A 12,631-nucleotide genomic window follows, 5' to 3' on the forward strand; every position below is an offset into this window, starting at 1 on the left:
TTTCTGGGGTACAGTTAACTCACTGTGATACGGGGAGACTGTACAAGGACAGTAAGGACTTGTTCTGCTCTCTGGAATGCCTAAACCTAAAGGAAATTTTCTCTATGGTCCAGCGAAGGAAGCCATCACAACAGATAAGTGTGCAAAAGCACATGTGAAAACGACAACTGATTTGATTTACTTTTAGCTAAGACAATCAATTTCAAACGTTTAAATAAAATCAATGAGTGACATTTCTGTTGCATAAAGGAGATGTGGTTAAAGGTTTGCAAACACACTTCCTGTAAGAGAAGAGCTGTGACGAACCACACTGAAACAAAAAAACAAGTGGGACTTTAGCAGCCTACACCTCTGCCTAGTCAAAACTATACCAAAACTAAAACTTCTGACATATGACAGTCATCTGAGCGGCAGAGGCCCTCAGTTCCCACAAGCTGGCTGAGAATGCTGTAGCTGTGACAGTCTGGCCTAGCCCCAGGCCTAGAGGCCATCCCAGGCTTTCAGTCTAACAATTAGCACATGTGTCTGCCCTACAAAAGAGGAGATATGACAGGTGTATTATCTTCATCTGATATGGGGTCTAGCAACTACATCAGTGTGCCCTAGGACAAAGAAAGAACCATGGTGGATCACAAACAAGCTGTAACCATCTGGCAGGAATGAAGATACTCTAAAGAGAGACAGTTGTGGTCATCCCTGTGGCTGTCAGACTACTGAAACGCTCAATCCCAGGGAATTGGAACTTCCCTAGAAATATCATGTTGCAAGGAGAGAAAGGCTAAAGCCTTGTGCCATTCAGAGGAGGAATTTTTTTTTCTCCTGCTTTTCATTATTGCTTGTCTCTTTAATGAAGGAACTGGGGAAGGATGGCCTGAATCTCTCATTGTCAACTGTTAAAAATACTGTCCTTCAACAAGACAGGAGCCTAACACAGAGGGCCACTGAAAGATTACCCAGCAGGGTATTAAAGTGGATGCTGAGAATCATAGCCAAACTTTGGGCAGAGTGCAGGGAATCTTATGAAAGAAGGGGGAGATAGAAAGACCTGGAAGGGTCTGGAGCTCCACTAGGAAAACAAGAGAACCAAAACAATCTGGGCCCAGGGGTCTTTTCTGATACTCCAACCAAGGACCATTCATGGAGATAAGCTAGAACCCCTGCCCAGATGTAGCCTGTGGCAGCTCAGTCTACAATTGGGCTCCCTAATAAGGGAAACAGGGGCTATCCCTGACATGAACTCAGTGGCTGGCTCTTTGATCAACAAAGTGGGGGTGGGGGCAGCCTTACCAGGCCACAGAGGAAGACAATGCAGCCAGTACTGATCAGACCTGATAGGCTAGGGTCAGATGGAAGGGTAGGAGGTCCTCCACTATCAGTTGCCTAGGAAAGGGGCATGGAAGAGATGAGGGAGGGACTGAGGGAGGGAGGAAAGGACTGTGGGATTGGGAAGGGATGAGGGCGGGAGCTACAGCTGGGATACAAAGTGAATAAATTATAATAAATAAAAATGATATTAAAAAACAGAAAGAAAGAAATTCTGTCCTTCAGCAAAGCTCTGTGGGAGAAGAAGAGGAGCCACACAGGGGAGGAGCAGGGGGCAGGGGTAAAGACTGGCTCTAACAGGGCCTGGACTTTGGAGGTATCCAAAGTCCCTGCTTTTGGCCACAACAGATCAGCAGGAAGTACTGTCAGCCAAAGACAAGAGATCATAATAACATGCAGGAAAAGACCTAACAGATGGGCAAGCTGCATAAAAAGGCATTTGAGGGAAATTAATATGATCAGGAACCAGCTTAAAATTTGTTCTAGGACCAACAGCACAGGCTCTAAGAGCAATAATCAATAAACGGGACCTCATGAAATTGAAAAGCTTTTGTAAAGCAAAGGACACTGTCATCAGAACAAAACAACTGCCTACAGATTGGGAAAGGATCTTCACCAACCCTATATCTGACAGAGGGCTAATATCCAGTATATATAAAGAACTCAAGAAGTTAAACAGCAACATATCAAATAATCCAATTAAAAAATGGGGTACAGTGCTAAACAGAGAATTCTGAACAGAGGAATATCAAATGGCCGAAAACAGAAATGCTCAACATCCTTAGTCATCAGAGAAACACAAATCAAAACGACCCTGAGATTTCACCTTACATCCATCAGAGTGGCTAAGATCAAAAACTCAAGTGATAACATATGCTGGAGAGGTTGTGGAGAAAGGGGAACCCTCCTCCACTGCTGGTGGGAATGTAAACTTGTACAACCACTTTGGAAATCAATCTGGCACTTCTCAAGATCCAGCTATACCACTCCTAGGCATATATCCAAAAGAGCCTCAAGTACACAATAAGGACATTTGCTCAACCATGTTTGTAGCAGCTTTATTTGTAATAGCCAGAACCTGGAAACAACCCAGATGCCCCTCAACTGAGGAATGGATACAGAAATTGTGGTACATCTACACAATGGACTATTACTCAGCAATAAAAAACAAGGAAATCATGATATTTGCAGGGAAATGGTGGTAACTGGAAAAGATCATCCTGAGAGGGGTATCCCAGAAGCAAAAAGGCACACAGGGTATATACTCACTCATAAGTGGATATTAGACATATAATATAGGATACACCTACTAAAATCTGTATACCTAAAGAAACTAATCAAGAAGGAGGACTATGGCTAAATGCTCAAACTCCATATACCAAGGCAAAGAGGATGAACATCAGAAAAAGGGGGGAAACGGAATAGTACAGGAGCCTGCCACACAGGGCCTCTGAAAGGCTCTGCCCTGCAAAGTATCAAAGCAGATGCTGAAACTTATGGCTAACCTTTGGGCAGAGTGCAGGGAATTTTATGAAAGAAGTAGGGAATAATAAGACCTGCAGAGGACAGGAGCTCCACAAGGAGAGCAACAGAACCAAAAATATCTGTGAACAGTGGTCTTTTCTGAGACTGATACTCCAACCAAAGACCATTGATGGAGATAAACTAGAACCCCTGCACAGATGTTTCCCATCGCAGTTCAGTGTCCAAGTGGGTTCCATAGTAATGGGAACAGGGACTGTCTCTGACATGAACTGATTGGCCTGCTTTTTGATCACCTCACTTTGAGAGGGGAGCAGCCTTACCAGGCCACAGAGGAAGATGGTGCAGCTACTCCTGATGAGACCTGATAGACTAGGATCAGAAGGAAGGAGAGGAGGACCTCCCCTATCAGTGGACTGGGGGAGGGGCATGTGTGGAGAAGGGGGAGAAAGGGTGGGATTGGGAGGGGAGGAGGGAGAGGGCCACGGGGGGATATAAAGTGAATAAAATGTAATTAATTCCAATTAAAATTAAAAATGGAAAGAAAAAAATAAAAAAATAAATTGTTCTAGGAGAATAGACCTAAAGAGTCAAAAACTGCAGATAAGAGATTGCTGGGATTAGTTGCAGGTCATAAAAAAATTTTACAAAGTGAGGCTGGAGAAATGTCTGAGTGCTAGGAATGCTTGCTGCATAAGCACAAAGACCTGATTTTAAATCCCATGTAAAAAGCCAGGTATGGTTGTGTCTATAACCCAGCATTATGAAGTAGAAGAAATAGGAGGATGTGCTGGTGCTTAGTGGGTGCAGTCTAACTCCAGGCTCAGTGATGGAGTCTGTGGCAAAGCAATCAGGTAGAGTGACAGAGCAGGACGCCCAGTACCATTCTTTGGCTTCTACTCCTACACATGGGTACACACACACCTGTGCATACAATACACATACCACCCATGTGCACTGCACACAACTTCACTGCCAAGAAAAATCCAGTAACATTCGATAATTGGATGGTTACAAAAGAGAGACAAGGATAATTTTATGGCACACACTAGCTGCAAACATATAATCAAAAAAGCAAAAAAAAAAAATAAACTTACAAACGTGAAAATAGGGAATGGTGGAGCATCTTGATGTGTAATACAAAGCTAAACGGGACCGCTCAAAAAGAGGACCTGTGACATGCTAGCAGAAAACCCGCCTCTATGAGAACAACAAGCTAGTTAACTCCACTACTGTGGGAACCAGGCCCCCATCATGTATCTCATACACATTCAGTGCTTCTCATCGTATGGGTTGCCACTCCACTGGGGGCTGAATGACCCGATCACATGGGTTTCATATCAGATAACCTGCATATTATATATTTACACTGTAATTCATAACCAGAGGGCTATGTAGGTCTATAATCCTTGGGGGCTGAGGCATGTGGAGTGTGAATTCAAGACCAGCCTGGGCTACATAGTAAGCTCCCATCTCTAAAACAAACAATCAAACAAGATAAAATTTTTTCTTTTTTTTGACACAATTCAAATGTCTTTGGTTTATTCTCAAGGATATCATGACTGTGGTATTTTTTTTTTATTTGTAAGTTTTCTATAATAAAGTGTTCATTAAACAATATAAAGACTTTGTCAAAGACCTTGATGAAACCCAGGCCTATTGTATTCACTAAAATTTTGCAGGAATCGCGTAGTCCCAGTAAAGAAGCAAATAAGACAACTGAGTGTGAGTTACTCTCAATGAACAAATCCTAGCCTCCTGAAAGTACTGACCTGGATACACCTAAAGGGGTATATTCACAGACCTTGCCCTTGACAGTGCCCCTGTAAGTACTATAATATCTTACAGTGGAGCACTATAAAATCATTGCAGTCACCTATTTGTGTCTTGGGTATTCTCACACAGATACGAATTCTTAAGAAGTCTCTAAAAAAAAAAAAAAAATCAGACAGTTAAAACGATCACTAAAAGTTATATGCAAGAGCCTGTTGTATAGGACTGCAAAAATGTTTAATGGGATAGAGGAGCTTGACTTTGGACAGGGTCACATCCGTTCTCTTTTGTTCTAGAACATGTCACTCTCACTTTACCCCCACAATCCAGCTTAGTGGTTGAGGAGGACTGAAGAGGTAGGTATAGGTCCTTCTCCCTAGTCAGAGAAACCAGTCAGGAATGGTCATGTACAACCCCTGCCTGAGACAGTAAACCAATTCTGTGTCTGGCCATAGTGATTAATTTGGGGATGACCCCTTGGGGAAATAAGAGTTAGGACCAGCATTTTACTTAGACTGTTAGAGAACCAGACTTGCTCTTTTCTGCTGGGATTTCTAGCTATAAAGGTGATGTCTAAGTCCAAGCTGCCACGGGCCACACTGAACACAAAGCCTACACAGACAAAGAGAGTCAAAACAAAGACAGACTCTGAAGGACACTCATCCAGGGACCTTTAGAGCTAGCTCTTCTGGGTAGTCTTCAGTTTCTGTACCAATATTATCCCATGTGCTTAAGTCAAGTTGATTAAGGTTGAATCAGATTATAAATTCTCAATGGGACTCTGTCTAATCAAACTGTCTAATCGGCTCTCACTTTAAGGATAAATTCAGTGAAGAGACAGCTCCCCTATTTCACTTACCAGCTGGCTTATTATGTTGTAAAGCTAAACCAAGAATGCCTCATGTGAAGTTTTTGCTTAAGAACGTGTAACTGCAGCTGAGAATACACAGGTTTGTCCTTTTCTAAACCGAGATAACATAAGCAAACTAGGAAGATGGGTAGACAGCAAGGGCTGCAGCCGACAGTTGAAGCTCCAATCAGCTCGCCTCAAACACTGTGAAGCTTGATTTGTGCTTTAGCGCTGAACTTGCTGCATTCCAAACTGCTGATGCAAGTAAAAGTGCACACTGAGAGTGTGATGTTAAGAGATAACAAACAGCGAGCCTGCTTGCTCAGACATTTCTACAAACAACTGCAGGGGCCTCTGCCTGATACCACAACTGAAAGAAGCTAGAATATCATATGCTTTTCTACTGCAACTTGGGTTGCAAGTTTAATGGGAGCAAAAGCCACCGCTGCTGCAAACATGGCATGGAAAAAGAGTAGAGGATGAAGATGAATAAGCCAGTACTGCGGATGCACAGTTTCAAGGCCAACCCATGGACTTGCATGTTTTCAATATTCAGTATCTTATTTGACACTTATACTTGATGTATAGTATAAGTTGAGATGCTTTTATTTGTATGAAATTTCTGTCTCCCCAGTTACAGGATGAGTCCATTTGGACATGGGGCCCTATCTTCCTAGACATACAACAGAGCTGATACAAAATTGATGAAAGTATCTGGTAGAAACCGGAGAGGCAGCATATGCCCATGAGTTCAGCACTGGGGAGGCAGGTGTTTGAGAGTCTGAAGCCAGCCTCAGCTACATGGTGAGACCCCGCCTCAACAAACACACACAAAGGGGAAGAAAAAAAAAAAGATTTTTTTTTTTTTTTTTTTTTTTAAGAAAAGAAATTATCAAACCATGTAAAGACATCAATTCTCCCAAACTAGCCAGGCCCTGACCATGCTTAGCTTCCACGATCAGGTGAAACAGGATGCACCTAGTTAAGTGTTTTGATGCGAGAAATGATGCCTTACCCGTGGATAAGGCCTCCTCCCGAACATCTTCCTCAGCAGGCTGGTGAATATTCCAGGATGTCTTGGGAAGTAAAGAGATTTCTTCAGGTGATTTTAATCTCACCATGTCCATGTGATTGCTCTGGAAATGGTACCGAGGGATGAAGCAGATTTTGCCTTGTTTGAAAATGTCCTTGATGATCTCTTCTGTCTCAATTTCATCTTGCATACTCAGAAAGATGGAAATTCTTTTGGAATTTTGATACTGACTGTGGGCAATCACCTAAGTGGGAAATTGCAGCAATTATAATTTTTAAGACTGTATTTTTCATAAAGTAGTAACTCCTCTTACCAATTTCTCCCTTTTGTTGCAGCCTTTTCCAAGTAAAGTGATGCAGTGAGTTAATGCAAAAACCTGATACTTGGCTTTTATTTCAAGACTCAATATTTGCATACCTGATCCTTCTATCTCTCTGGTATACCTATTCTTGTTTGTAAAAAAAACATGGAATGTAAAAGCCATCTATCTTCAGAATCCCAGATGTGAGTCCAGTTTCCAGTACACATCAGAGGCTAACTCAAGGATATTGGTGTTATTTTCCCTTTGAAATTTGGATCTCATAAATTTTCCAGTCCTTGGATCATGGGGCAGTCCTCTCATCAATTTTACCCATGTAAGGTCAGCCAAGACCTAGCTTTCCTGACCTTTGCAGGAATTTTACTCCATTTAGAGTGACACTCAACACTTCAGTATATATAAGGTGAATTGTGAGTCAATCACTGCTTATGTGTCCTAAAAGAAGGATTCAGAATCAGTCCACAAGCTCCCACAGAGAACAGCCTCTTAGCTCTACCAATACTATTCCATTCAACTGAGTGCTCACAGTGTTCATTAAAATGGGGGCAAGGCACTTTTCGTGCAAGGATCCACATTTAGCAGAACCGCTCATCAGCAGGGGGAGCTAAATTTTGCTCATTAACTCCTAGAAACTTACCCAGACTCAGAAGTTGGCCCTTTACTCCCTTTTTTGTCCATTCCTTTTCTGCTCTCCCCTGTCCTCCAAGCTAAGAAGAGAAGGATAAATGCAAAAGCAGCTTACAAATATGACTGACAGAAAGATAAAGATAAAGAAAGCCAAGTTACATTTAATACAAAGGGAAGAAAGAGGTTAAGCAAAGCATTTCACACCCAGGCTAAGGTAGGAGGTCAGCCTGTTAAAGCTGTTAGGAGGCTTGGCATAAGAGCACCAAATGGAAAGGTGAAACCCAGATTTGGAGCAGGCCAGGGGCTTCTGACACCACTTCTGCATGAGAAAGTGCTTTTCTTAACCTCTTTAAAACAGAGTGTAGAAAACCAAGAGCTGAATAAGCAGTAAGGCACAGGGCTAAAATTTCAGCCTGAGAATTTTACACATGTGCATTTGCCTTCCTTCCTTCAAGCCCATTTATGTACTTATCTGTTAGGAAGAGGGGATGAAAGAAAATCCATTGTAGTGATGAATAAAGTAGAAATCTGACTATTTCTGTAAGGTACAAGGAGTATAAGACAGTACTTATAGACAAAGAAGCACTAAAACATGGGCACAGGAGGGAGGCAGAATCCATTCTTCCCTCAGAATTCCAAACAGTGTCTACAAAACAGGAAATATTGTAGCTAATGTATGTGTATTCATAAATATGTATAGACAAAGGTCAATGGTTTTCTTCAATGGTAGAACCTTTACTATCTCGTACAAGGTCCTCAGTTGAGGACCAATACTCCCAAAAGACTTGAATATGCTTGGCCAATAAATGTTTTTCAACCATTTTGAAAAGCCAAACCACAAAATAAAAAAAAAAATTAAATAAAAAATGGAAGGGAAAAATGATTTAGGGCAAAAAAGGTAATTCAAAGGATGGGGACAATTTTTTGAATTCTGATTAGTTTTCTCAGACAAACTGAAAACAATAACTGAATCTATAAAACATTAATCCACTGCTGGGGAAAGGAATCAGAAAGAGACAAAAGAAATAATTATTGGAAATTGAAACTGCAGTCAGCAAAATGAAAACAGCCTAAGAGTAAGTTGTGGGGAGGGGAAAGACAAATTATGAAAAAAAAAAAAAATGTTAGGAGACATAGAAAATCAATCTAGACTTTTTATTATCTAATTAAAATATTCCTGAAAGATACAAAAGGAAACTAGTAATTGAAATATGGTGGTTTGAATGAGAATGGAACCATAGGCTCATGTGCTTGAATGTTTTGTTCCCAGTTAGTGGACAATTTAGGATTAGGAGGTGTACCTTGTTGTAGAAAGTGTGTCACTGGGGGTAAGCTGTAGAAGGCATGAAGCCCTTGTGCTCTAAACACTAGGGAAACCAGGCATGTTAAACACACAGGCTTGTCTCTTTCTTCAAAGGGAGACCTATAAAACCTGTTTTCCATTCAGAAGGCTGGGAATGGATTTAGTTAATAGCTTGGCGACCTCTGAACTTTTGGAATGGCCAGGTCACATTAATCTGGCTATCCCAGATTAATTTTTATCTCAGTCCTCTTCCCTAGATCTTTATCTTGAGCACTGTTTCTCAGTCAACAGAATCCACCTTTCTGGGAGCCGTCACATGTTGGTGCAAAGCTGTTGAGCTTTGCACCATCTGTATGTCCCAGATCACATCAGATCCTCTCCAAGACCCTTAACATTTCACATGTAGTCAATCTATAGAATACATCTGTATGGGAGATGACACCTGTACCTTGAAAAGAGTTTCAATGTAATCCTGTGGTAAGCCTTGTTCACACTGGACTGAGTTAATTATCACCAGGGAACTTTTTCCCCAAATGTGCTGTGCTTAAATATTCCTAAAAAAAAACTGCCCGGCATCAGACTCTAAAAGTTTAAACCATCACCACCTACTGAGTCATGCTGAAGCAGACTTCCTTCTTGCTTCAGGCTGATGACAGCCTTTGTGGTCAGGGACCCCACAGTGGACTTTAAGGTTTCAAAAGCCCACAGCCCATGGCAGGCCCAAGTCTGTCTGTCTGTCTGTCTGTCTCTCTCTCCCCCCGACCTCCATCTTGTGGATAAGATATAAGCATTCACCTACTTCTCCAGTACCATGACTGCCTGCCTCCATGCTTCCTACCATGATGACCATAGACTATTGGTTATGTTGTCTGTTCATGGCAATAAAACAAGTAACTAAGACACAAGATATAATGCATGAATTAAAAACATTAGTCTCTGGATTGGAAGCCAGAGGTACTGAACAGAATGAGAAAAACAGAAATCGGTCAGTCAAACAGGAGTTGAAAAGATTTTAACATGTAATATATTTAAAAGTCGGGTCTAGAGATGGCTCAGCAGTTTAAGAGCACTCATTGCTCTTGCAAACAACCTGGGTTCAATTTCTAGCTCCCACATGGGGGCTGACAGCCATCCTTAACTCTAGTACCAAAGGATATGGCACCCACTTCTGACCTCCAAAGGCGCCAGTGCAGGCAAAACACTCATAATAAATAAATAAATAAATAAATAAATAAATAAATACAGGTTGCCAATCACGTAAGTATTTTCTTTAAAATAATTCCTTTGAGGATATACTCTATTAAAGTTGAGAAGGAAAAGTACGTAAGGAAGAAGGCAAAAGAAGGCAACTAGTCCCAGAAACCACCTGAACTCAGGAAGCAGCAGCCCAAGGAGTGGCTGTGCGGATGCAGAACTCACAACGTGAAAAATTTTGCCAAAAAAAAAAAAAAAAAAAGTAGAGGGATTTTAAGACTCCTAGAAAAACATACCCAAATTCAGTGTATGGACAAATAAAATATATAGCACATTTTTCTCACTGGCCTTAAAATTTTTCAGTCACCTGCTTCCTCTGCTAGATCTTCCTTGATCCGTTAAGGGGCAACATCTCTCTATGGTCTTCATCTCTATAACCCAATGCACAGTAAAATAGTTTATTACTACGAGTTAAGCCCGTGTGAATGAATTAAACTTAAACCGGAAACTGTGGGCGTGATTCCACAGTCTCTACAAACTAAAGCTCGCTGCAATGCTTTTCCTCGCAGTAACAAAATAACCAACCTCCCCCAGAAGCTCTGTCCACAGAGCCCGCCCGTGACCTAAGAGGGAGGACTGGAGCTACGCGCACGCGCCCCAGAGGACGCGCGCGCGACCGCGAGAGGTGCGCCTGCGCAGACGTGCGAGCCCGCGCTCCCCAGCGTTTAACTCCCCGAAGCCCTGTCGCACCTTCTGAGTGAGGAGGTGAGACTGACGCAGCCGTTCCTCCGCGCTCAAGGCCCGCAAACGCTGCTTCAGCTCCGCCCGCAGGCTCCGCTTGGCGCTGCTTACAGCGACCGCCGCCATCTCCGGACAAGCACCGCTCGGGCCACGCTCTTCACCCTCGGCCGCCGGCGAGAGGGAGGTTCGAGCTCGCCGCTGGGTGGGGCTTCGGGTCGTTGACCACGCCCGCTGCCTCTCGTGACCCGCCAGGTGCACGCGGCAGTTAGGCTCCCGAGCCGGCCACTGTCTTGTGGCAGCGAATGAGAATGACAAGCGTGCTTGATAGCTGTGGATTTCTGCACGTAGCTCAGTACAGTTAACCTCCCTCACAGCCCACAGAGGTAGCCATGCTTCTGAAGAGGGTCTAACAAAGGCTGGAAACTATAGTCCCGGACTCAATGCTCGTCTAGTTACCTTCGCGTTGTGGAGTACAGAGCTGAAGAGGCATCAGAAGGGCAAAGCAAGCCAGATTTAAAAAAACAAAACAAAAAAAACCCGCATGCATCATGCCGTGGACACTTGAAACAAACGGGCAAAGGATAAGCATTCTACTTTACCGCAAAGTGCCTTCCTCTCCTTTTTTTTCAGTCAGTTGGTTCATTACGGATAGATTTGGGGGCCCGCTGTTACAACAAATGGCAGCCCCTTTCTGGAGATTGATGTGCCCTCTCTGGAGAATTCAGGACTCCATTATCCTGTTTATTATTATCAAAATAGTTTAACCACAGTAGCAGCTGTTGGAACCTGCTGTTCAGAGACAGATAATGCCTTTCTGTGACAGGACGTTTGAGGGGACCCGAGAATAAAGTAAGTAGATGTGAGGAGCACTGATTCAGATTTATACCACCCTCACCCTCATGTTTCCACTCAGTAGCTGCGGGTTGATTTTTGAGAGTTAATTTTACAGAGGTGGGGAGATAAGAACAAACACTGAATTCACTTACATCTGTTATCTTGTCTTTATGCTTCTAGACCTAACAATGCATGTCAGTGTGCCAACGCAACATCCATTTATCAGTGGATATTGAACATGAGTGTGGTCTATGAATCAGTGTCTCCGGAAAGCTTGTTAGACACGGAGAATCCTAAGCCATCCTCAAACCTAGGAAGTCCAAAGGGTTATCTTAACATGGTCCCAGGGTGATTTCTATCCACATTGATGTTTGAGAATAATTACCGTAAATCAATGTATACAGCAAGTATTAATTTGCAGGAAGAAACAACTAAGTATGCATACAGTCCTACGTTTTATCACCAGCACCACAAAAAAAAAAAAAAAAAACATTTTAGTATTGATAAATTGCTGCTGTTGAATTCTGAAGGGAGGCCATGTCTGGATATCCACGGCTATGTTATGTGGCTCCCTGTTGTAGGCTCATCTCTTCAACAACAAATAGGAAGTCTGACAGGTTGAGCAAGGGGTAAAGTGCCTTCTAGTCAGTGCTGCAAAAATAATGATTGCTTTGTCCAGTTTGGCACGGGGAAAAGCATTCTCTTCACTCACCCCCAGTCTTAGAAAAAAGAAAAATTCTTGAGTTCCACAATCACGTTTTCATCAAGGATATTTTTGCACCTGTAAATGCATGCAGCCTTAGGTGTAAAGAAAGCTCGTTAAGGTTGTGAGCCTTCAGAGGATTCTGCATGTTCTCTCACAGGTAAGGCCTCATGACAGGATCACTGATGTCTATTTTTCCTCCAAGGTTTTCAGGCATCTGGAGCTATTATTTCCAGCAGAAATCAAAACCATAGGAAGACCCAGTAGCATAATGGTTTCAGATACTAGGAAAAGACGTTGTGCTTGACACTGACGGGTAGCTGAAGCAAAGGAAGAAGAGATCAAGAGTTCATATAGAAGGTTGTTAAATGTCTAACAGGCCAGCATCTAAACCTTGAATTTCCTGGGCCATTCTAAGCTACATAGGTACATAGCAAGACCCCGACTCA

General features: G+C 42.6%; 2 protein-coding genes across 5 annotated transcripts in view; one reads left to right on the plus strand and one right to left on the minus strand.

Annotated features, from left to right (window-relative positions):
- The window catches only part of Mthfs (methenyltetrahydrofolate synthetase), a 28,296-nt gene extending 17,444 nt beyond the window's left edge, over positions 1–10,852 (minus strand). Inside the window, exons 1-4 of one of the 4 annotated variants that reach the window (XM_021638703.2) lie at positions 10,655–10,793; positions 10,272–10,335; positions 7,418–7,487; positions 6,444–6,705 (exon numbers count right to left, since the gene is read on the minus strand). In XM_021638703.2, the coding sequence (XP_021494378.1) occupies positions 6,444–6,651 (208 nt within the window). In that variant the 5' untranslated portion in view covers positions 6,652–6,705; positions 7,418–7,487; positions 10,272–10,335; positions 10,655–10,793. Of the gene's footprint in view, positions 1–6,443; positions 6,706–7,417; positions 7,488–10,271; positions 10,336–10,654 lie in introns of all 4 variants that reach the window. The other 3 variants (XM_021638704.2, XM_021638705.2, XM_021638702.2) reach the window with 3 other exon arrangements.
- A 140-nt stretch (positions 10,853–10,992) lies between these two features.
- LOC110541603 (uncharacterized) overlaps positions 10,993–12,631 on the plus strand; it is a 163,275-nt gene continuing 161,636 nt past the window's right edge. Inside the window, exon 1 of the mRNA XM_060385546.1 lies at positions 10,993–11,494. The gene's annotated coding sequence lies outside the window, so the exon portion shown is untranslated. The remainder of the gene's footprint in view (positions 11,495–12,631) is intronic.

This window comes from Meriones unguiculatus, chromosome 6 (assembly GCF_030254825.1).
Source record: "Meriones unguiculatus strain TT.TT164.6M chromosome 6, Bangor_MerUng_6.1, whole genome shotgun sequence".
Classification (NCBI taxonomy): Eukaryota; Metazoa; Chordata; class Mammalia; order Rodentia; family Muridae; genus Meriones; species Meriones unguiculatus.